This window comes from Telopea speciosissima, chromosome 7 (genome assembly GCF_018873765.1).
Source record: "Telopea speciosissima isolate NSW1024214 ecotype Mountain lineage chromosome 7, Tspe_v1, whole genome shotgun sequence".
NCBI lineage: Eukaryota > Viridiplantae > Streptophyta > Magnoliopsida > Proteales > Proteaceae > Telopea > Telopea speciosissima.
Genome location: NC_057922.1, coordinates 11,300,548 through 11,324,264, shown reverse-complemented (window position 1 = coordinate 11,324,264; position 23,717 = coordinate 11,300,548). Strand labels below are relative to the sequence as shown.

At 42.6% G+C, this 23,717-nt stretch overlaps 1 protein-coding gene across 1 annotated transcript; it reads right to left on the bottom strand.

The window, feature by feature from the left end:
- Positions 1–1,231: 1,231 nt before the first annotated feature.
- LOC122668846 lies at positions 1,232–22,016 on the bottom strand. Its single transcript, XM_043865396.1, has 10 exons — positions 21,908–22,016; positions 18,564–21,770; positions 18,280–18,473; positions 18,126–18,197; positions 17,882–18,034; positions 17,623–17,786; positions 17,348–17,495; positions 1,918–2,040; positions 1,727–1,814; positions 1,232–1,636 (listed from the first exon to the last, which is right to left on the bottom strand). Exons 2-10 carry the CDS (start codon positions 21,685–21,687, stop codon positions 1,440–1,442), a joined length of 4,263 nt encoding a protein of 1,420 aa, XP_043721331.1. The 5' UTR covers positions 21,688–21,770; positions 21,908–22,016; the 3' UTR covers positions 1,232–1,439.
- Between the last annotated feature and the right edge of the window lie 1,701 nt (positions 22,017–23,717).

Here is a 23,717-nt window from a genome sequence, read left to right as displayed (position 1 = left end):
TTGTTATCAGCTAAGCTACATGGCACCTTCAAATAATACAGCAATTTGGTGACTTGGATTTATGTATATTATGCCAATTTTTTTTTTCCGAGTGATAGACTTGGAAGGATATCAATATGTTCATGTGACAAAGGACCCCACACACATCTCACTAGTCAAATTCAACCTAAAACAAGCATTGAAAATTGGATAAAAATGATCTCAAAGTTTCATAAAATTACAAGATTTTCATTCCACTAAAATGGAATGTAATGGCATTTTATAATTTCATGTTACTAAAAACTCATGTTTAATGCACTTCTTATACCTGTTTAAAGCCACCCTTTTTAACCACACGATGGCAAATTTCTGTTATCCAACAGAGGAACGAATTACCAAGAGGGATGTGAAATAGTTCTTATCTAGCCAGGTATCTATACATCGAAAGAAAAGGGTGGTGATGAACCTCTCACTACTGGGGTCTGGAACTCACAAACTTGACTATTTTTTAAGCTATCCACAAGTCTGTGAAGCTCTATCAGACATGGAACTCAATCATACTAGGTTTTGAATGGGACAGAAATGATCAAAGGGAAATTTCAACAAGTGATGAACCAAAACCCATCAGGTGGATTTGTCCATCGAGTCTAGCCTTTTGATATTAGATAGATTGACCTGCAGTGTTAGATCTAACAGTGTATTCCAAGCTATCATATGAAGCTTCTTGGATTCATTAAAATACACCCACACCATCTTCTTGGATTCCTTTCAAATCAAGTAAAAGATTGCTTGGGTTAAGGTTTTGTGGTTTTAAATATCCACAGTTGAAAATTGGGTATGGTTCAGAAACAAGCATAATTCTGTTTTATCCAAGTGATCTGCTCACCCTTTACAGGAAGAAGCATTGAGGATATTTCCTTTATAGCTGATTTTTCGCCCTTGGGGCTTCTGATTATCAATGTAAACATTGGGTGGCTAGACATTAACAAGAAGTAACTCTGTGATGTTCAGGCCAGGCCAGGCCAACACACAGTCAGGCTGCTTGGTTGTTGGCACACCTAACCACCAAATGAGAAATAATAGGGCCACAAAGCATGTAGAATTTAGGAGATGAAACATAAAAAATGAAAGCATCTTCACTATAACAGTAATGAAATTTCTTCTTTACAGTCCCAAACAAAATGGGTAAAACCTATTTTACACCAACACATCAGTGAACCTGCGTCTTAAGAAAGGTTGGTAACGTAACTTCTTTTAGACAACAGGAAACCAAAAACTATAAATTTTCCTTTGGACAAACTATTTAGTTTCCCAGAACACCCAACATGATCACAACAAAGATCTGAAGGCCATTTTCAAAATATGGATGCCACCATTCGCTGTTAGATTTGAGATGAGCACATGACACTCTTCCAATCGGGGTTCAGGAAATAAGCAAGATGGATGTGTGAAGCCCAAAATCATGTTTGAGGTTGCTGTTGATGTGCTTGTCCCTTTGGAGGAAGATTTGCAGCCATAGCACGTAGCTCAATTGCAATCTCAGTGAAATTCGGTCTCTCTGACGGCACGGATGACCAGCACCTCTCCATCAGCGATCTCCACACATGATCACAAGATTCAGGTACTGGTGGCCGCAATGTGTTGCTAACAATGCCACCTGTTTTTTGCATTTAAGGACAAAAATCAGAGTTTCAGGGTACACCAGACTGAAGACATCAAGTCTATTTGGTTTCAGTAAAAAATCTACCTATGATAGCACCATAATGCAAGTCTGCATAGGGTTCCTCCCCAGTGAGAAGTTCCCACATGACAACGCCAAAAGAGAATACATCAACCTGGAAACACAACAGCAAATATCAAGAAACAAATGGTATCCAAAAATGTTCAGGGCCGAGAGCATGGTAAACATAAATGCCAACTCAAAGAGGAGACAAAAACCTTCTCAGAGACCAGACTGCTGCTACCATTCAGAAGTTCTGGAGCCATCCATGGCAGTGTTCCACGCACTCCACCAGAGATTAGAGTCTGACATTTTACTTTCGACAGGCCCAAATCACCAACCTGCTTTAAAAAAGAAGCTAAGGATACAACCTTATTTAAAATAGTACATGGCAAACCAAATTGAGAAATTTGGTACATGATGCACATGGTTTTACACTTGTATGGAAACAAAAGCTTGCTCAAAGATCTAGAAGGAAACAATAACATATGAACTTTATTCTGGTAATGAGAACCAGTAGAGTCCTATTTCTAAATAAGTCATTAACAACATGGAGCTCTCCCTACGGCTATTATCTTTGTCCTCCTAGATGGCAGTAATTGCTATAATAGTTGCATAAGCTCCATTGCACTTCCCAAGTAGAAAGCAAGCAACAGTGAAGAAGCAAGCCAGTAATAGAGATGCACTTTCAATCAAGAGATCACACACTAAACTTAAAAAGGCTGAGGAAATCTTGGATTACTAATTGTTTTCAGAATAACTGGCTTATCTCTAGGAGAAGTTCTGAGGAAGAACAAGGCACATCAGCAGATCAGCGGTGAAAACATACTCAAAAATGAAAACTTCTATTCTCTGAAGGGTGTACCCAGTGCATAATGTGGAACTAGAACCAGAATAGGTCTAGTCCCAGGCAGGATCAAATAGAAAATCTCAAAAGAACAAGAAATAGAGCAATGGGGTTCCCAAGAGAACAATGGGATCTCAAAATTGGTCGGAGAAGAATGATGAGATCTCAAAAGATAACAAAAAAGAAATAATCCCACAAAGTAATAACCTGTTGAAGCTATAGGAGCCTCAGTTGAATGATATTGTATATGTAAAGAAACTCCCACTAGAAGATCACAATCAGTAGAGAGAAAAGAAGACCGATCAGCACTTTAGGGTTTTAAGTTCCTTCCAAGAATCGATGATGGGGTCTTGAACCCTGCAGTGGTGATGGATCTTGGACTAGGCAGCAACAAGAAAACCCAAAAAGATTGATATGAACTGCTTGCAGAGAATTTTCCATCAATCTGCAACAGCTTCTTGAGATCGGCTAGGGAAGAATTAGGGCTTGATGATAAAATCAATAGAAGGGGATGGGGGAATGGAATGGGTATCTCACCCTAGGCCTCTCACCTATCCTATCTTAGGATTTCAACATTTCATAAATAACTTTTCTATTGATTCAAATTCGTGTACAATACTGGCCTCCCTTATAAATTTATATAGAAGACCCAAAAATAAACTTAGACACTAAATTGGAAAGGCCTAACCCAATCCATAACTAATAAGGTATCCTAAATTGACTAGGAAAGTGAAATAATAAAGAAAACAGGCTCAAAATAGGACTCTAACTAAACTAATGAAGTAAATCCCGTTTTCCTATTTTCTACCCATATTTTATGCTCATTAAATTGGCCAATTACAAAGACAACCATGGAATCAATAGCCCAACACCTACATAACCCAACCCAAAGCTTATTTTCAATAAAAAAGCCCTTTAGGTGACTTATCTGCATCAGCAAGGCTCGCACCACTGCAGGGTCTGGGGAGGATCATAATGTATGCAGCCATAACCCCGCTTTGTGAAGAGGCTGTTTCCCGACTCAAACCTGCGACCACTAGGTTGCAATGGAGCAACCTTACTGTTGCTCCGAGGTTGCAATGGAGCGACCTTATTCTATTCTCTGAAGATCATCGCAAAATTTGATCCCATGCACTACATCTTAAAACAAATTGGCATATAAAGAAAAGACATAGGAATGCTATGAATGGACTTAGAGGCCAAAAAATAGTCTACTCTATATATCCAAGTTGGAAACCTACTCATTAAGATCCTTTCCAGTAGATCTATCCACTATGAACCAGATTATTGTCTCCTTGGGAAATCCCCACAAATGCTACAAAAGAAAGGTCATGTTTCCCCTGATTTTACCTAATCAAATTCACCTCCTATTTTCGTCCACATACTTCCATCCAACATGTGAATCCTATCTCCTACACTGGTTGTTGGAGAGGGGCAACTACTTCAACACATAGACAGTAAATAGACTCGCTACTTTTTTTAAGAGATATCTTCTGTTGTTCTCCCCCCCCCCACTCCATTCCCACGTTGTTTTATCAGAAACAAAAATATTTAATTAAAATGTTAAATGCAATTGCACATATAAGTATGTCAGTTATATTCACAAGAAGATACAAAAAGAAAACATTTCGGATGCACATACATTTCACCAGTCCAAGATGCTCCAGCAGTTGATTCCAAAGTCACATAGAGAAATTGCTTCAAACTCTTCACTTCTACATGCCAGCCCACCAATGGATATCCAGAATCTAAATGAAGTCAACAGATAATCCTCGTCTCCAAATACCCACCCATTCCTCTCATTCCATAATACCGAACAAACAGAATAGGGGATCATACTCATCATAGACCATGAGATTCCACCTCTAATAGACAGTTAGAAATCAGGCCATTAATTAAATATTTGCTTTAATGCAGAGGAAGAGACCAGCCACAGCCAAACAAACAGAACAGGGGATCATATTCATCATATACCATGAGATTCCACCTCTAATAGACAGTTAAATCAGGCCATTAATCAAATATTTGCTTTAATGCAGAGGAAGAGACCAGCCACAGCCAAACAAACCCAAACAGTAAGAACATAGTACTGCAACCCACTCACATTTCAAATACACGTATTGGGTGGCTTCTCAGCCTAACATCTACTAGTCAGCACAAATCATAAAACAATAGGTTTTAACTGTTCGAGGGAAAGTGACTTCATTAAGTATAAAACCCAGATAAAACAACCACTTTGCAGGGACCAAGTTCTTCCTAGCGCAAGCTCTACCAATGGTTTTTGGACACTTCATCACAGAGAAAATTGTAATATGACTTCAAAGAAAACTGTTCTCCACATCTGCAATTTCTTTATTTTCTCTTCTTCGCAATTTCTTCCTTAGTAAAACAACAATTAGGTGCTCACTGCTATTATATTCAAGCAATATCCCCAAAAACTAGGGCCTGATACATTTGTGTGATTTTCTCTTATGTTCATTCCTCCCCTCATCATTCTTCTCTATCTTTTACTCTTCTTGACAGTAATTTCATTCTACTCAGATCCCAATTTCTGGTCACCCCTACAACAGCCAGTGCACTATTAAGGGCCGCTCTGTTTTAACAGTCTTCTCTTACCTTTCCTCATTGCTTTTTTGGGGGGAATGTGCTAACATCTCCCCCCCCCCCTCTCTCTCTCACTCCCTCTCCCTCTCCCTAAAGGACTAGCAAGTTCTCATTTAGTGCAATAAGAAATAAGCTAGGAAATATTTGCTTTAGATCTCCTAAATCTGAAACTTTGTGATGATATTTCACAAAGAATTAAAGTGGGATGGATGAAGTGGAGAGGTGCGACCCAAGTACTGTGTGATCGACACATTCCTTCAAAGCTTAAAGCAAAATTCTACATGACTGTCGTCCGACTTGCTATGATGTATGGGGCAGAATGTTGGGCAGTTAACAAGTGTCATATAGCGAAGTTGTGTGTTGCACAGATGAAGAAGTTAAGATGGATGTGCGGCAAAACTAAGAAGGATAAAGTGACGAACGAACGTATTAGAGCTACTGTGGGAGTTGCCCCAATCAGAGACAAGCTCCGAGAATGTTGTCTGAGGTGGTTTAGCCATGTGCAATGGAGGCCTGGGGATGCCCTAGTAAGGAGGAGTGATTTGATTCCGAGTGAAGGAGCTAAAAGAGCTAGGGGCAGGCCTAAAATGACCATAGGTGAGGTTGTGAAGAATGACATGCATAGTCTAGGTCTTGTGCCAAGTATGACCTCAGATAGAGCCTATTGGAGGGCAAGGATCCACGTTGTCGATACCATGTAGCTGAGATTTCCCTGATTTCTTGGGCTATCCTCTTTCGTCTTACTTTGATGTTTCATTTTCCATTTCCCACTTTTCTTATCTCATTTCTTCATTTTTATTTTTCATTCCTCGTACTTTCCTTTCCCTTTATGATGACCTCAGTTTTCCCTCTTTTGTTTTGAAAGGATCCATGTAGCCGACCCCATTTCGTTGGGATAAGGCTGATTTGTTGTTGTTGTTGTATAACCAGGTGGGTGACTTGGGCCAGCCCGTAAGAAATTCTTGAACTACATCAGGCTCAACCCTTTTCAGGAACTCATCAACTGTCAGTCAGATAATCCAAATGTACCCAGATGTATCACTACGACCTTCCATCCAATTGATTTAATTACACTACACTAAAAACTAAGAGGTTTTCTAGGGAGTCTCCATGAATTTACCAAGAAGAGGAACAACTCACCTTTCTCTTGATAACAAAACCACTTTCCTTTGACTTCCAAGCCTCCTTTAGATTATAAGATGATAATTTTAACTTCTCCAAATCCAAAAGGAGGTCCTCCAAATTTAGTTGATACTACTGATCACCCCTTATTGGAGGTGTCTGTAAACACAAAAGTAATAAACTACAATAAATGGGTCGATTTAACTAAATTAATCCTCAACTCAAGGATATGCAAATTTTCTTTTAAGAAGCAGATCTGTCTACAAGTTCTCAATGATAGGCTAATGTAGTACTAGTTTGAGTATTCAAATCAATAGCCAAAACCAAGATCAACAATCAAAGGATTGGTTCAAAAATAGAAAGATTTAACATAACAGAAAATTGGACGGTTCAAAAGGCCTGTGATTACTATCGAGTGGAGGGATGATAGGGGGAAGGGTTGCTGAAAGTTTGTAGCCTATTCGGATGGTTAGAATTGAAGTTATGGTAAAATCCTATTAGCAATAGGGTTGAGGATAAAAGAGTAATTTTGCTACTGTAATTAGGATTCAGAAATTAAGGTTGGAAGATGCAATAAGAACACTGATTTGATATGATTAATAGTAAATCAGTAGCCTAATCAAATCAGCAAATCAGAGTTGAAGTCAGGATTTAACAAGGGTAGGGGCACAGTAACCGCCAATCGGCTGGTCTGATCAGGAAGCAACTTAAGTTGGGTATTCAGATTAAGGTTCTTAGTCTTTGCACAAAATTTCAAGCAGATCCAACGGCTGAATTGCTTGATCTGGAGGGGGAAAAAAACACATGCAAAAAACAGAAAAACCTTATATATGAACTACGGTTCTTAGTTGTAGAAAAATAAGAACTCACTTACTTGTTAATGGTTACGGTCAGAAAATACGAATAAGAACAAGTAACCAGCAGTAGTAGGAGATCAAGAACACGAGAACGATCCACCCGGGCTTCACACCGCAAGGCTGTAGTTGGATCATACACCAACCCCTTCAACCTCAATCAAACACAAGGCAATCTTCAAGAAAAGTCAAGTTGCGGCAGCAGCTCCAGTTTTCAGAATCGTGAGTAGTTGGTTAGGAACCCATCACGCAAGTTTTTATTTATAAGACTAAGAAACTGACTTTGAGTTGGAATAGGACAAGCCCCTACCTGACTCTACTTACAAAGCAACCACACTTAGTCTAGCCTACTTAAGTATGTGGACCCAATCTACTAATAGTTGCTAACTTAAACTTAAAATAAAATCACTTAAATTGACCCAACAATTGGACCAACATTGGACCAGGTTCAATTGAATTAAACCAAAACAAAAGAACTCAAAATAAAACGGAGTAAAGCGAAGCAATAAAAATAAAAAAACAGCAGCAATTAGGCCATGGTTTGGCCTCCCTTCTTGGATTTCTTCCTACGAATGTAGCTCTTCAGATCCAATTCAGCTCTCCCCGGCTTGAAAACGAAAGACATGTAACGCTCATACAAGTCGGGATCGAGTTTCTTAAAGTCACCAGCATGAATCCAAGTATTATCACGTCGTGGATAACCTATATCTGGTGCCACAACGAGTAGTTTTGTAAGTGTCATCCAAAACCTCCTCAATGATATGAGTGGTGGGTGGCTTGAGTTGGGGCAGCATCGGTATCTGTTCCGTATCACTGTCATTCATTTGAGTGATGTCCCGCATAAAGATGTAAATCAGCTACATTGAAGACTTTGCCTATAGTCATATCAGCAGGTAACTCGAGCACATAAGCATTTGGTACAATACGTTTCAACACTTTGTATGAACCCATCTTCTTTGGGTGGAACGTAGTGTTGACCACAATTTGGAACCTCTGTGGATTGACACGAACCATAACATGTCTCCTAGTTTAAACTGCACATAACGCCAATGACGATCTGTTGTAGCCTTGTAATCATCATTGCTGAGAGCAATACGTCGTCAAATGTCTGCATGCACCTCTGTGATTTGGCATAAGAACTCATTGGCTTCAAGTCTGATTCGAGCGTGGGGTGAAAGTGGAACAAGATCAGTAGGTCGCTTCGGCTGAATTCCAAGTAATATCTCAAAAGGAGTACGCTCGATTGTCATGTTCACCGAACTATTGTAGGCAAACTCAATGATGTCAAGAATAGACAGTCATGTCTTCTCATACTCTGACTAAGCACCTCAACAGATTTCCCAAACTTTTGCTCGCTACCTTTGTTTGTCCATCAGTCCGTGAATGGAATACAATTGAAAACTGCAGCTTCGTGTTAGTTTTAACCACAAAGTCTTCAAAAAATAACTCATAAATTTGACGTCACGGTCAGAGAACAGTGTTTTGCAGCCAACATAGTCGCACGACTTCCTTGAAGAATAATTTTGCAATATGAGATGCATCGAAGGTCTTGCGACATGGTAGAAAGTGATCCGTCTTAGAGAAACGATCTACTACAACCATGATGTAATCATATCGTTCCCTTGTAGGAGGCAGCAAATCCATACTGATATCTAACCAGCATATGTGGAACAAGTAATGATGAGTAGAGACCTATATTCTGCTTTGCTCCCTTAGCTAGCTGACAAACTCGGCAAATGGGATAGGGAAGATACTAGAAGGAAAGACATTGCTAGTAATCGAGCCACAAGGAGAGGGAAGAAAGGGAACTGCAAGGATGAAGGGAGGAGAGAGAGGAGAGAGAGGAGACAGAGGAGAGAGAAAGGATAGAAAGAGAGGCAACCTCAATATTAACTAAATTAAACTAATTTTCCATTTCAAAATTTCGTAAATTCATGTAGGATTACAATCCTATTTAAAAAGACCAGATAAACTGACCTTAAGGCACTTTAACCAAATAAACTTACTTTAGGACGCTTAACCTAAATAAACAATTCTCCCAAGTTATCTAAACAAAAACGAAATTAAATTGATCAAATACTTGCTATAGAAGACTCCCAACAACATAAACTATTGACTAACAATAAAACATAAAATACTTTACTAATAAGGAGTTTTTTAGACTAACTTACTTAACAGCACATGGCACACACACAATCTTATCTATATACTTAATCCCGTGTACATATTTAAAACCCCAAAAATTGGCTTACAAAAGTGCCCAATGATATCAATAAACCCAAAAATAAGAAGCCCAAGGTCATACAACCCAACCATGGGCCAAAATAAAGTCTTCCAAAGCCTAATTGAACCAATTGAACCGATACCATATTCAGAGTTTTCATATTCATTGCGGAACTTGATTACAAACAGAGCAGACAAGCTGCTTAAATAGGCAAATATCTAACTACAAACAAACTAAACCAAGGTTACCCAAGGTTACTTTACAAACAGAGCAGACGAGCTGCTTAAATAGGCAAATATCCAAATACAAACAAACTAAACCAAGGTTACTAACCAAGGTTACTTTAAGACTTTAAGACTTTAAGACAAACCATAGTTACTTTAAGACTTTAATACAAACCATAGTTACTTTAAGACTTTAATACAAACCATAGTTACTTTAAGACTTTAATACAAACCATAGTTACTTTACAAACCAACTCTGTTGACAAATACAAATACAGGACAAAATAGGAAAGGGCAAGACAAGCACTAGTCTGTGTCGAAGTCGGTGTCACTGGTGTAAGGGATGAACATGTCCAATGCATTATCCACTTCGAACTCCAGGTGTTCGCTCATGATTCGCTGAATGACTGGGTGCTGTAATTCATTGTTGACGTCCCAAGCTGTACGAGTGCTGCGGAGAAGGCAAGCTGGTAGGGTTGCAGGATCAACATGGTTGTAGGAGCACATGGTGGTCATGAAGGTGTACCAACGTTCTTTGTGAGCCTTGGAATCATCACGGTGAACAAAGAGATCTTCGGTACTGGTGCCATGGAGAGAGAAGGTCGGATCATAGGCAATAAGATTGTGATCCAGGATGGGAGGTGTGGCCAGGTGATGATGGATAAAATCAGTTGGTCGGTGGAAAATATAGGTGACAAAGGAGTCGTCATCAAGAGTAGAGAGGGACAGAAGCCATTGAGGTATGGGAGCAAAGAGACGGAGAAAACGGGCTAGACACTGAGGTCTTTGGAGACGAAAGTAAACAGTGCCAATAGGATTAGAGAAGATGGTGGAGACTGTACTCAGATAGTGATAGAGAGTATGACGGTTGAAGGTAAGAGCAACTGTGTGAACAGCAAGAAGGTGCCAGAAGAACACGACACATTCTTTATCGAAGAGGGCCGGGTTGATGGTGAAAGGAGTAAGGAAAGGGAAATCTGGGTGACAGACTACCCAATCAAACTGAAGGCCATTATTATGGACCATGGAGATAAGAGCGGATTGGTAGGTAGAGATGCTATTGGTCCCGAGAGTACGAAGGGAAATATTATCAAGAGGGATGTCGGAAGAGCCGGTAAAAGGTCAAGGATGGTCAAGTGGAGTCAAGAAGAGGAGGAAGCTCCAGGGGTAAGGGGCATGCAAAGGGCAGGGATGGAAGAAGATAATGGTAAATTCTTCCTGGTTCTAGAGAGGAAATCGGCAAGGACATTATCTTTGCCTTTGATGTGACGAACCGTGAAAGACCATTGTGAGAACCACTGTGCCCATCGAAGTAGCTGAGATTCAGGGAGCTGTTTCTGCTTGAACTATAACATTTTTGGGAAAGCGGTCATATCCATCTCGATCTGGAATGTATGGCCAATAAGGAAGAACTGAAATTTCTCAATTCCACGACGGACTGCAAGAATCTCTTTGAATGTGGAGTGGTAGTGTTGTTCGGCCGGTTTGAACATGCCACTACGGTATCCGCATACACGTCGTAACTTGCCTGGAGATTCTTCAAGTAGAACTGCACCCCATTGGGTATCACTGGCATCAGACTGTAGAATACGAAGTCCTGTCGATGGGATCTGTAGAGTTGGTAATGACTGGGCCAGGGCTTTCAGATCTTTGACTGCCTGGGTATGAACAAAGGACCAGGGTGGTGCATCCTTTCTGAGGAGTCGGTGAAGATGATGCGTGAACCGGACCTGGTGTGGTAAGAACTCGGTCATATAATTGATGATGCCGAGGAACTGCTGCAACTCTTGCCGAGTGAAGGGGCCATCTGAGAAGTCGAGGAGGGAGCGGCCAATATGTGGCTGTAGCTGGAATTGTCCTTTAGATATAGTAACACCGAGAAAGTCAATGGTGTCGACTGCAACTTCCATCTTTGTGGGTGAGAGCATTATACCATATGCTATGGTGATGTCTAAGAACTGCTGAAGTAGAAGAGCATGATCTTCTTCTGTACTGGAGAAGAGGAGTATGTCGTCTATATAGATCAAAGCATGTTCTTGAATGGGAGCATAGACCTGTAGCATAGCTTGTTGGAACAGGGAAGGAGCCACCTTGAGACCAAGGGGAGAACGCCACGGAAGTGTCCACCGGAACACGAGAATCCGGTTTTGGACTGTCATCTGGATGAATTCAGCTGCCAAAATCCTGCTTTGAGATCAAACTTGCTGAATATCTTCGCCTTGGAAAGTTGAAGGAGAAGGGAAGGCCGTGTAGGCAATGGGAATTTGTCGTCAGCCAGAAATACATTGAGGGGCTGGTAATTGATCACAAGTCTGAGTTTGCCACGCTTCTGTTCAGCTCTTTTGTTCACATAGAAGGCTTCACAAGCCCAAGGGGAAGATGTCTTCTCAATAAGGCCTTGTGCTTCTGAAGGGCAACTTCTTGTCGTCAATCGGTAAGATGTTCAGGCTTCATACCGAGTGAGCGGCTTTGGTAGGATTTGCATCCTCATTCTTTTGAAAGGGAGACGGATGAAGAACTTCCGGTTCGCCCAGAGGGGATGATCACACTTGGTAAGGAAGTCTCGCATGATTCTCAAGACCACAATGGAGGAACAATTATGCTTTAACATCCGCAATAGGAGTGATTAGTAGCAAATTAGGAACAGTTGTCCAAGGGATGAAATGCTTTTTGTGGCTGAGACCATGTATACTCCATCGGAGGTGGGGTAACTGACAAAGGATGTCAAAACCAATAAGGGCATCACGACCGGGAAGGGAGGATCCTAAGACTGTATGACATAAGGTAAGAGAGGGAAATATTTGGAAACGGATAGGATGTTTGGAGATGAGGTTGACCGAAAAGGTTTGACCATCGGCTGCAGTGAAGAACTGCTTGTGAGGTTTCCAACATTCCGGAGGAAGGATAATGGGGAGCTAATATGGTTGTGGAACAACCTGTATCAAAGTAACCAATAACTTTGATAGGACGGTCCCATGTGGTAGGAGATATGGAGAGGCTAGCTTGAGGAAGTGGGGTCTTGGTGATGGCAAAAGCTAGTGACTTAGAAGGGTTAGGAGGGGACAAAGGAGAGGCTATCGGGTAGATGGGGTCAAAACCATTGGACTCGGAGTCGGGTGAGGAAAAGGTATCCAGGGCTTCTCCTTCTTCTTCCCAATTTTCAAGGACAAACAGTAAGTCCGGGGAGAAGTCATCATCTACAGAGTAGAGGGATTCAACATCTGCATCTGGATCATCAGTGATGGAAAAGGGGGCAAGCATATGCATTAGTTTGGCTTGTTTAGCTTTGTCAGGGCAATTACGAGCAAAGTGGCCAATTTTTCCACACGCATAGCATTTTGTAGAGGTCTTCTGCCGAAATTTCTTTCGTTTGAAGAACTTATAGGGCTGCTGCTGAGACCGATGATGCTTACGTCTAAATCGATGAAATCTGTGATTTTCATTTTTCCTGGGGATCCTTTCTGGACGAGAACTGAGTTTGGAGAAGTGGGACTTCTTCTTGGACGGACAAGAACAGTCTCTGTCTTTGCACTTGATCTTAAGATGAGATGTGTCACACGCATCAGTGAGTCTATGCGTGGTCCTTTCCCATTGCTTGAAGAATACTTGCTGGTCACACAACTTCTGCAGAGCGCTAAGGATCTCTTGGTAGAGACGACCGATAGGAGCTTGATCAATTTGGAGACCAAAATGGTGCAAGGATTTTATGGCCTCTTTTCCCAAAGGTTCGGGGAAAGAATTGAGGAACACTTGCTTCATATTTGGGTCATCCAATCCTCCAAGGATGTAAAATCGATCCAACATCCGTGTATAGTGCTTAGCAAGATCATTCTTCTGGAAGGAGCAACACTTCATCTGGAAGTATTCTTCTCGGGCCTTGAGTCTGTTGTTCTCAATAGGTCCAATCATCTCATTGTACAATTGTGCGATGAAGACATCAATAGGAATCTGAGTCCACTGGAGTTGCCGATAACCACCAAGGGCCATAAACCATTCTCTGAGGGTTCCATGGGTACGGGCCAAGAACTTGGTAATGACAGTACCGTCTGTGGCTCCAGCAACTAACATTTCTGCAGTAAGCCAAGCATGAAACTCCGAAATTTGCTCAGGCCATTTATGAAAAGGGAGACCATCAAAGGTGAAAAGCTGCTTAGGGTCCTGATTGGCAAAAGGACTAGGATTAGGTGCCTGAGGGGGAATATGAGGAGTTGCAGGGGCGGCTCTTGGATGGTGCTACTGTGGCGCAGTGTCAACTTCACTGTCGCTGCTATGGATAATGGGTTCAGTTGGAGCCTGAGAGGCATCTGGCGCCGGGGGATGGGTTTGGTAGGCAGGTAGAGGACTCTGGGAAGTGGAAGAGTCGGTGTCCGAGGAGGAGGTAACAGAGGCAACTTTGGCTATGGACAATACAGGTATAGTCTTAGGTGGAGTCAGGGTTAACTGAGTGAGGAAAGTGCTAAGGGTGTTACTCTCTGGGAGAGGAATAACAGGACAAGCTGAATCAGGGATATCTGGTTTTGATCTGGGAGGAACCCAAGGAACAAAACTAGGGGGTCCTGTGTGATGGTCAGGTAAAGGTTGGAAAGTAGGTTGAACCATGGGTTTTTGCAGGGAAATAGGAGTAGGTTGAAAAACAGGTTGGGAAGAGACAGGGTAAGATGTATGGGATCGCTTTGGTTTCGGGGATCTGGCTTTGAGAGAAGCTAGATGTCTCTGTTGGTCCTATAACTCCTTGAACATAGCAGTGGGAAAGCTATGTGGAGCTGAATACTCATGGTAAATCGGGGTTGTGAATGATTCAGGGAAGAGAGTAGGGCTGGATGGAAATGGTTGAGTTTGAGCCATCCTGAGTTGTTCTTCCAACAGTTTCTTTTCCTTTTCTCGGCCAGAGATGAGAAAGGAGGCATAAGAGGAATCTTTCACCGTCATAGCTATAGTCATGAGCTCTTGGTGGAGTGATTCAATCCGTGTTTTGAGGTAACGGATGTCGGATTCATTCTCGCCGAGTGCAAGAGTATGATGCTCTTGGTAGGAAAGAAGCTTGTTCGAATCGATTCTGACCAAAGCATTTTTCACGCCGCGTTAAGTCGTGCTTCAACTGTGGAATTGGCGCCATCGTCCCATGTTGTCAAGGATATTAGGGGGAGTGACTTTCCATTTGTGATGGCGACGATCAGCATCTTCAAAGTCAGCAGTGGGAGGGAAATTCCTACTGATCCCTTCTGAGCTAGAAGCCATAAAACAAGGAATGGGCTGCTGGATCTGAGTCTGCCACAACATCAACGGAGGATCCGTTGGAGGGGAAGGCGGAGCCGGAGGTAACTCTGGTTTACAGTAGGGCGTGACCGGTGGAGGAGATTGAGCTGGTGGCGGAGAACAGCAACCCAAAGAACAGGGTTTGTGATTGCCATAGTCCACTATAAATTGGTATCTGCCACGATCTTCTCCAAGTGGTCCGACATTTGGACAGCCGGCTTGGTAGCGGAGCCATAGAGAATCTGGCTGGCGCTTTTTCTTCTTTGGCTTTAGAGGTGGAGGAGGTGGAAGATCTTCTTCGAGATCATCGACGTCGTCCATCCAGGCTGGGAATGCCGTAGGAATCATAGAGCACATGTCTGCAGGCTTTGGATATGTGACAAGTGTGCGGCCATCTTCAAGAGGCTTGTAGACAGGGTTTGTAGCCGTCAAAGGTGGAGTAGCAGCTGGGATGTTATGAGTAGACTCGTAAGCCGTGATCCATGACTCAGGAATGAGTTTGAGCAGGGCTGCTCTGTCGATCTGGCGAGGGACATAAGTGATAGTAGGGATTCGGTCCTCTCCAATCTGAACGAACAAGGCTGCATCATTACTGGAGAAACCAGTATTAAGGTTCATGGCATGATTTTGGAGTCTGTAGCAAACCTGGTAGTGAAGAGTGGCTGCTATCGCCTCTCTTTACGAAGCGCGCTGTCAATCGTATCAAACTGCCAAGCATCGGGCGAGTTTGGATCTTGCAGAAATGTTGTAGTTGGGATACAACGTGTGTAGAAAGCAGTGCCATCGTTCGAGTGGTGCGAGCGTCCGTGATGGTTGCATGCGGGAAATTCCGGAATCTGGTGTCCAGAAGATTAAGGCGCATGGCTACTGGGAGACCCTTACGACCGTGGAAGGTAACGGCTATTTTGACGGCACCAAGATGGAGATGGGTGTAACCTAACTGGATCCATTGCCGGATCAACTCAGAACTGATGTCCACAGGGAAATATTGCTCTTTTCCACTAGCAGTGATCTGGTTCTGGGAAAAAGGAGGAGCCTGGACGTACTCCTTTAGACCTTGCGTCTTTTTAGGAGAAATGATTGTCCTGATCTTCCTAGTGACTGAGGTAGAAGACTGGGGGAAAACATCATAAGGGTTTATGATGGGGAAGTTGGTTGGGTGAATTTGTTGTTTAGCCGGAGTATAATTAAGTTCATATAAGTAGTCTACCTTAGAGGCATGGGAAGATTTAAGAGTGACTGGAGCAGTAGGAGGTTGTAAACTCATGATAGTAAGAGGGATGTCTTCCGTCCTTCAGAGATGCACCGGACCTATTATCTGGCATGAGATGGGAACAGTAAGCATAGTGTATGGCGAATAGTGTCCTTTTCTGACCAGACCGGAGGTAACCCGAGTGTGCCGGGATTTAGAGCGATCTCTGTCTGCAGACCCACACCTTACTCAAGGGACGTTACCAATCTAGTCGGAGAAGACCACCGTACACCATACACACCTATTTCTGATGCAGAGGATCCGTCGAAGACGGCAACTGCAGAGCATACTTAGGCGGCATAAATGGAAGTCATCATAAGCACAGATAAGAGGCCAAGGAGCAGAGCTCCGTCGAACAGAAGGCAAAAGGAATTACTCACAAGGCAAGATGAAATAAAAGAATCTACCTTAATAACTGAAGAGAACCCATTGCATCACGTGCACCAGGAGGAAAACGACTGCAAGAATCCTTCCAAGAGGGAGCTAAGAGGCCTGGTCACAAGGGCCAAGTGGTGCTAGGTGCATAATATCTTAACTCATTTATATTGTCCCTCCTGATTTTGCACCTCGCTTCCATACTCCTGAACCCTAAATTCCAGAATTACTATTGTTCACCTCAAAACAAAGTTATTAAACAAAACACCTCCTCTTGCAACATGTAGAAAACAGAAGTCATAATTGCAAGTTCAGCAAAGCAATCAAAGAAATACAATTAATATTTATCAACAACCTACAACCCCTTCATAAGAGAAGACCATTCTACAACATTCACTATGAGTCCCAGACTCAGAGCATAAACAGAAAAAAAAAAAAAAAAAATTTCCTGTCATTTTAAGGCAATATTAACTTCCTTGACCTAAAATTTACCACCACAACAACCTATTCTTTTACAGCATGTTTCTATTAACAACACTCATTCTCCTAGATCTAACTTCTAGGAGTGGGCTGCTCAGTTGACCCGTCAGCAGATCACAAGACATAAAAATAGTAGATCAAGTAAGATGTTCCAGTACTACAATACCAATATCTATCAGAATATTAGCCACCTATCTAGTTATCCATAGCATTTAGTTCATGAAAATTGTCTTTATATCATTAATGAGGAAGAAAAGCTGATCATGTCAACAAGGCATGCTCAAAAACCATGATACACTAAAAAAGTATCTACACACGATCAAAATGCAGTAGAACATGTTACCCAAGCATGTGAACCATACCAAAGTAAGCAAACCAAGATACCATTGAATCTCAATCCCTCAATTTACCTTGCATATTGGCCGGTGAGGATCTCGAAGATTGACAAGTAGGTTGTCACTTTTTAAGTCAAAGTGTACTATATTCTTTCCATGCAAGTATTCCATTCCAAATGCCACATCCATTGCAATCAAGATGCGCTTACGCTTATCAAGTATCCTGATAACAGTTAAGTTCAGTTTTCCTTCACCGCAAGACTTCAATTTGCATGCTAGTCACATCAGATAACTATGGAACAGATAAAATTGAATATAACCAATACAAGGGAAAGAAAAAAAATCATTACTTGTCATTCTTTTGTAAAGCATTTCTAAGTGATCCATTGACCATGTACTCTGTTACTGTAGCCACAGAACCCCCAGGGCCATCCAGGACAACACCATAAAAAGCTAACACGTTTGGATGGTGCAAGTCCGCAAGCTTGATTGCCTCATTCCAAAAGTCATCTCTCTGAAGAAACAGAAACCAAAGTATTGGGACAATATGAGCATAAAATATGACCAATGACAAGTTCATTGATACTTAACAGTGACAGAGATTCATACCATGCGCTCCTGCTCCGATGGTTTCCCAGAAAAGCACCTATCATTGATCCGTTTGATTGCAACATCAGTGCCCCTCCATTTTCCATGATACACAGTACCAAAAGTTCCAGAACCCAGTTCCCGCAACTCTTCAAGATCACTATTCATGATTATCTGCCAATTCAAAAAAAGGAAAAATAATTAATAGGCAAAACAAATAGCACATGCATCCAAACAACAAAATCACGAAGAATCAAATATCAACCTGCAAGCGACCAATGCCATCTGAAATCGGAAAAACAGGACAGGTCTTATCTGATAGCTTGGGCTTAATATCCTGAATTACAGTTCCACTGGACTAGTGAGTTCATCATAAGACAATAAAAAGAAATGCAATAAACACCAAGCAGCTTAAGCACCTCAACTTTGGCTCTATTATTTGCTTCTGCATCACCATCAGGAAGTTCTCTGCCTCGGTTGGCTTCAGCTTGTACCTTGTTATTCTCCTGAATGGATGAATCAGGATTAGAATGAGTAGATGACTGAAGAACAGAAGCTGCCACGCCTTCTGCAACAGCCTGAAGATCTTGCTTGATCTGTTCCTCTACTGTGCCTATGAGATGGAGGACAAAGTAATGAACAGCCCCAAAACAACCATTGAGAATTCATACTCGAATAAAAATCCATTTTCGAAACATCTAACCTTTCAAAAACCGAATGTTTCCTGAACTTAAATCCTTGTTGAGGTTGCCTGATGACTGGTTGAGAACTCCTTCCAGTCGCATTTTTGCACTTGATTCCCCATTATTACCTGAAGGATTCTCAACTAGTAAGTCCCTCTTAACAAAGGGTTCCCTGCTCGTTGGAACCTTGTTAAGGTTCAGAGGTGGGAAATGGGAGTCATGTTGCAAATTCCAAGGATCTTGGTTGCTGAAAAGCGAGCTTGATGGAGCAGGATCCCAGTTATCTGCAATCACCGCAGACTGAAGAGGTATAGAGGTTGGCAAATTACCAGTTGCAGCAACAGCAATCGATCCCACATCATTAGGAACCACCCTTGAATGTAATACAGCATCTTTCCATTCACCAATTGGTTGTGATATCCTATCAGTGGCATAGGCTGAATCAACTCCTGAAAACGCTGCCTTACTATGCCATACTTCATCAGGAGGCAAGTATGGATGTCCCATCTTTAGATGTGGATACTGTTCTGAGTTCCCTAAAACAGGAGCTTTTGCAAATTGACTGTTCTCTACAGGTTGAATATTATGCAACTGAATAACCTCATTAGGAGAAGATTGTACAGCTTCAATTGGCTTTAGGTGATTCCCATCAGCAAAAATCCCTGGCTGGATAAAGGAATTGGCCTGAAATATTTCCTTCTCCGCAATTTGTGGTCTGTTCTCCGGAGTCTCATCCTTCTTAGGTTTATTGACAGGTGAACTAAACTGCTCGCTACTACCATTAGTGTCAGGTGATTTTATTTGGAGCGCTTCCATCCTTCCATCAGTTGCTCTAAGATGGTCATATGAAGTGGAAGAATCAGAGACATCTTTCTGAACAAAGCCAGGAACCATACCAGAATACTCTGTAGAAGATTCATTAACTAAGGGTTCAGAAGTTTGGAAAGGTACAACTCTCACAGGAGGATTATCATTAGTGATTGGTCTGTTCATGAAAGCCTCCTGTTTAGCCTGGTATTGGAATGGCACAAAGGGCTCTTGCAGAACATTTTCTTGCTGGCTCTGGGGGATGTTGCCCACCCTCATCAAACCCGAGGAAAACATCCTTGGATGACCATGTCTGTCTAGGTTTTGCAAAAGAACTCTGTCATTGTCATGTTGCACCTCCAGATTCGATGGGAATCCAAGCATCCCATACTGAAGGGCAGCAACGTCAGGATCTATTTGCCCAACCACCCGGGGTATAGTCCCACTTCCTTTGAGTTCAACTGAGCCATCCACCAAAGCTCCAGTCACTGCTACTCTGTTTGCATGTCGGGCTCTCATATTTTCCTCTGTATTAAGACTATGGAAAGCCACATCTGTATCAGAAACGGTACTAGCACTGCTCTCTCCTTGGTACTGTAACGAAGTATCAGAATGCACATGTGGCAAAGCTTTTTGACACATGTAACAGTCATCCAGTCTCTGAATTTTGTCATGGAACATTCCCTGCTGCTGAGGTACCCAACCTCCATAGGAGACTACATGCTCCAGTGGCTGTACCTGATGCCAATACCCTCTTGTCTGAGCTGCCACAGGTGCCTGGGAAGGTGGTGGCTGGTTTTGATAAGCTTTAGAGTTCTGGTCACCAAGAGGCTGAACTAATCTTTGCCCATATGCGTACTCTTCAGTATATGAATCCATCCGGACTTGTTGAGGCTTCATGACTTGCTGAACAGCCTGAACTCCGTTTGGCCTAATGACTACATGAGATGGAGCAGCCATTGTCATGTGCACTGCAGATACAAACTGATTAGACAACTGTTGGCCATGATCAGCACGCCAGAACATGGATCCTGGTTCAATACCCATCAACTGAGGATTTACATACCCAATTTGAGAGTGGGGATCTACATAAGCCTGCATGTAAGCTGCAGCAGGTGGAAACTCCATTGCAGAAGGTTGATGTAATTCAAAGCCCAATGAGGACTGTGTTTGTACCATTGCAGGCAATGTCCTCTCTATCTCAAGCTCCGGCCGAGAAGAAGGTATCTGCTGCAGAGTTGCTGCCAAGCCCGTCGCTAGAGTACCCATTGACACGGCCTGAGCATCAGTATACATTACAGGGTTGGGATCAACATACACTAATCTAGTGGCAGCATCATGAGCAGAAGCAGGAGCGGCAGTAGTAGGAGCTGTAACTCTAGGAGATGATGACATGGTGGGTGAGGGTGGCCCGCCACCGTCACCTTGACCAGGACCTAAGCTAATGACGCCATCACCACCACTCACAAGGCTGTCTGAGTTCTGCGTTGATGCTGCACTAGCTATACTCTCCTTCCTTGTGATCCCACCGCCGACAATTTCCGGAATTCCATTGACAGCATCGACATACTTCTGCCCAGTATCCTGTAGATCATCAAACTGACGGAGCCCAGGTGGGTCGAGTTCAGAAGCTGAGAACAAGAACACCCGAAGCTTGGCTGAACCATCAGAAGAGCTCTCCACCAGCTTCTCGTACTCTTCCATCATGTTCTCGATATCTTCTTGACAGGAAACCGATACAAGGGCATCAAGATCCTCGTCAGGGAGCTGGTATTTGACGACCACAGGCTGCGCAGATATATCCATCATCTTGTGCAACAAGTCGTTGAAACTGATATCTCTCCTCATTCCAATTATCCGTGTCTGCCCTCCAACATACCTCAAGGTCCCGTCACTGGGTCTGGGGAGAATCTTACCTCCAAAACTACACAGAAGCTTGACTTTTTTTGCCGAAGCCGAATCGTCGCCAGCCTCATCAGTCCTCTGATCGGCCGCATTGCCCCCAATCCGGTTCCCATTGCTGGCAACTTCAGGAAACCCAGCAAGAACAACACCGCCACCACCAGGGCCAATTGGAGCAGGTGGGGGGCGAGGGAACCAAGCCATAGGAGGATTACCAAACCCTAATCCGACAAACCCAGCATCAGAAACGGTCGCCGCAGGATAGTAAGCCGGTCTCGACCTAGGGCTACTGCCCTCACGAACCGGATTCGATGGGAAAAACCCCTCCATGTTCCTCACAGCGGCAGTGGCGGCAATGCGAGGCTCTTCGGCAATGGTTCGAGCTACGTTCAATGGCCGGAGATTTTTGGGTATTGAGTTCTGATCAACCGCCATTGGGAGAAATGGTGGCAGAGACTGAAACGAAAATACGAATCAATGGAGAACGAAAGCTAGGGTTTGGGTTTTGTGCGTTCGAGCTGCACCAATAAAAGAGCCTCGAAATCCATTACTAATTACCCAATGAACCCAGATGGGAATATGGAATCGGGAAATAAAAAAATGAAAGAGCAGAGTACACTAAGAGAGCGTTGACGTATAGACAGAATTATAGTACCCGATTGAGACGAGGAAGAGGAGAAAGAGACGAGAAGAGGGACGGTGAGGTTTCAACAGCACAACAAGATGGCAACGACAGGCGTCCGAAAAGAGTCTGATCCAGAAATTTTGATGACAGTGACGATGCTTTTCCTCTCTCTCTCTCTCTCGTTCCTTCGGTCGTCCACCTGGATGCGCTCTGCTTATCTGTATTTCTTTCTCTTCCTCTACTTCTGTTCTTCTTTATTTTAAGCTAATAAGCGTTTCTGATATGTTCATTTAGAACTTTGAACTGAAAGTGAAGAAAAGGTAGAAGATCAAGCTCAGCTTTCACTGCTATTCTGTGTCTTTGTCTGTGATTTGTTTTTAATTTATGGGTTTGTTTCCTTAGTTATTAAGTAGACTCGAGGAAGAAAAACACGAAGGGCACGTGGAGTCATGGAGTGCCATGCAGAGACCCTCTGTGCCTGCTTGTGTCAAATTAGTCCCACTGTGTTAGTCCCACTGTGTGTGAAAAGGAAGGTGGGGAAGGTGGGGAGCTGGATTCTAAATTTTGAAGCGCTCAGAGTCCGACTGTCTGAGCCTCTGACCTAGTGACCTGTGAAGGACTTTACTTTAACAATGGCACTTCTTGAGTTCTTACCCAAAGGAATAGGTAAAAAATCTTAAAAGGCAGCGTTGCCCTGCGCCCAGACATATAGGGGTGCGAAATGTCTTTTCCGTCCCCATTAAAGGTGGGAATCCTACCCATGTGGATGCATCCACGTAGGGGTGTTAGTCGGTCAGTTCGGGCCGGTTTCGGATCAGGTTGAGTCAATTTGGTAAGGGAATGATGAATCCGAGATCAAACCAATAAAAAATTTTCAGTTTTGTGTTGGAACGGTTTCTTGTATAGTTTTGTTATCGGGATTGGCTTCAGTTTTGGATTGGTTTGGATTCAGTTTAACATACATATTTATACAAAATTATGAAAAAATCTGGTTTTTTTTAATGGGTTTCGGAATGTTATTTATTTATTATTGGGGTAGATCGTTTTGGTTTTAGTTTATGTCCGAGTTTTTGAGCCGGTTTCAGTTCGGTTTCAAGTTCTTTTGGTTTTTTGTGTGATTCAATTTGATTTTGGGGTCGTAATACCCTAATCCAAAACATGTCCAATAAGAAATCAATGCGGTTCAATTCGGATTAGTTTACCTAATGCGGTCTCACTTTTGACATCCCTACATCCACGTATGCTCCCTTGGCCCCGTAATGGTGTAGGGGTCATTATGACTTTTAGGGAACCCTCTCCCCAAAAATAAATAAAAGGATTGATGTTCTCTGTACCGCAGCACTGCCTGCGCCCAGACATATGGGTTGGGTATTCAGGGGGCAAAGTGGTCATTTCACTCACCCCCATGTGTCTAGATACAACCTGCGCACCCAGCACATAGAACATTTGGCCTAAATAAAATTACACAATAGACCTCTAAAATACATAATCTACATTAATGCAAGAAATAGGGAAAGCTTTTTTTCGGTTGGTAAGAAGAAAAAAGGAAAGTGGGGTCAATAAAGTGTGTTTCTTATGAGTTTTTTTTTTTGGGGCAAGAAACCCCATTTTGGGGAATTTATTGGTGCACAATGGCAAAAAGGGAATTGACAATGAGTTCATTTAAAAAGGATGACATTCATTGTGCAATACTATTTGATGAACCACACAAACCACACACCAATCACAAAAGGTTAAATGATTTTTAGAATTGTGAAATGGAGGATATACGCAATATGCACTACACGCAGACACCCAATGTGGGACTAAAACCCACGCACCAGCATGCAAGAAAGTGTGC

Coding starts and splice junctions, on each gene's coding strand:
- LOC122668846 (XM_043865396.1), bottom strand. CDS start 21,687: ATGGCGGTTGATCAGAACTCAATACCCAAAAATCTCCGGCCATTGAAC. Junction 18,474..18,563: donor AAACATTCGGTTTTTGAAAG/GTTAGATGTTTC, acceptor TCCATCTCATAG/GCACAGTAGAGGAACAGATC. Junction 17,787..17,881: donor CATCGGAGCAGGAGCGCATG/GTATGAATCTCT, acceptor CTGTTTCTTCAG/AGAGATGACTTTTGGAATGA.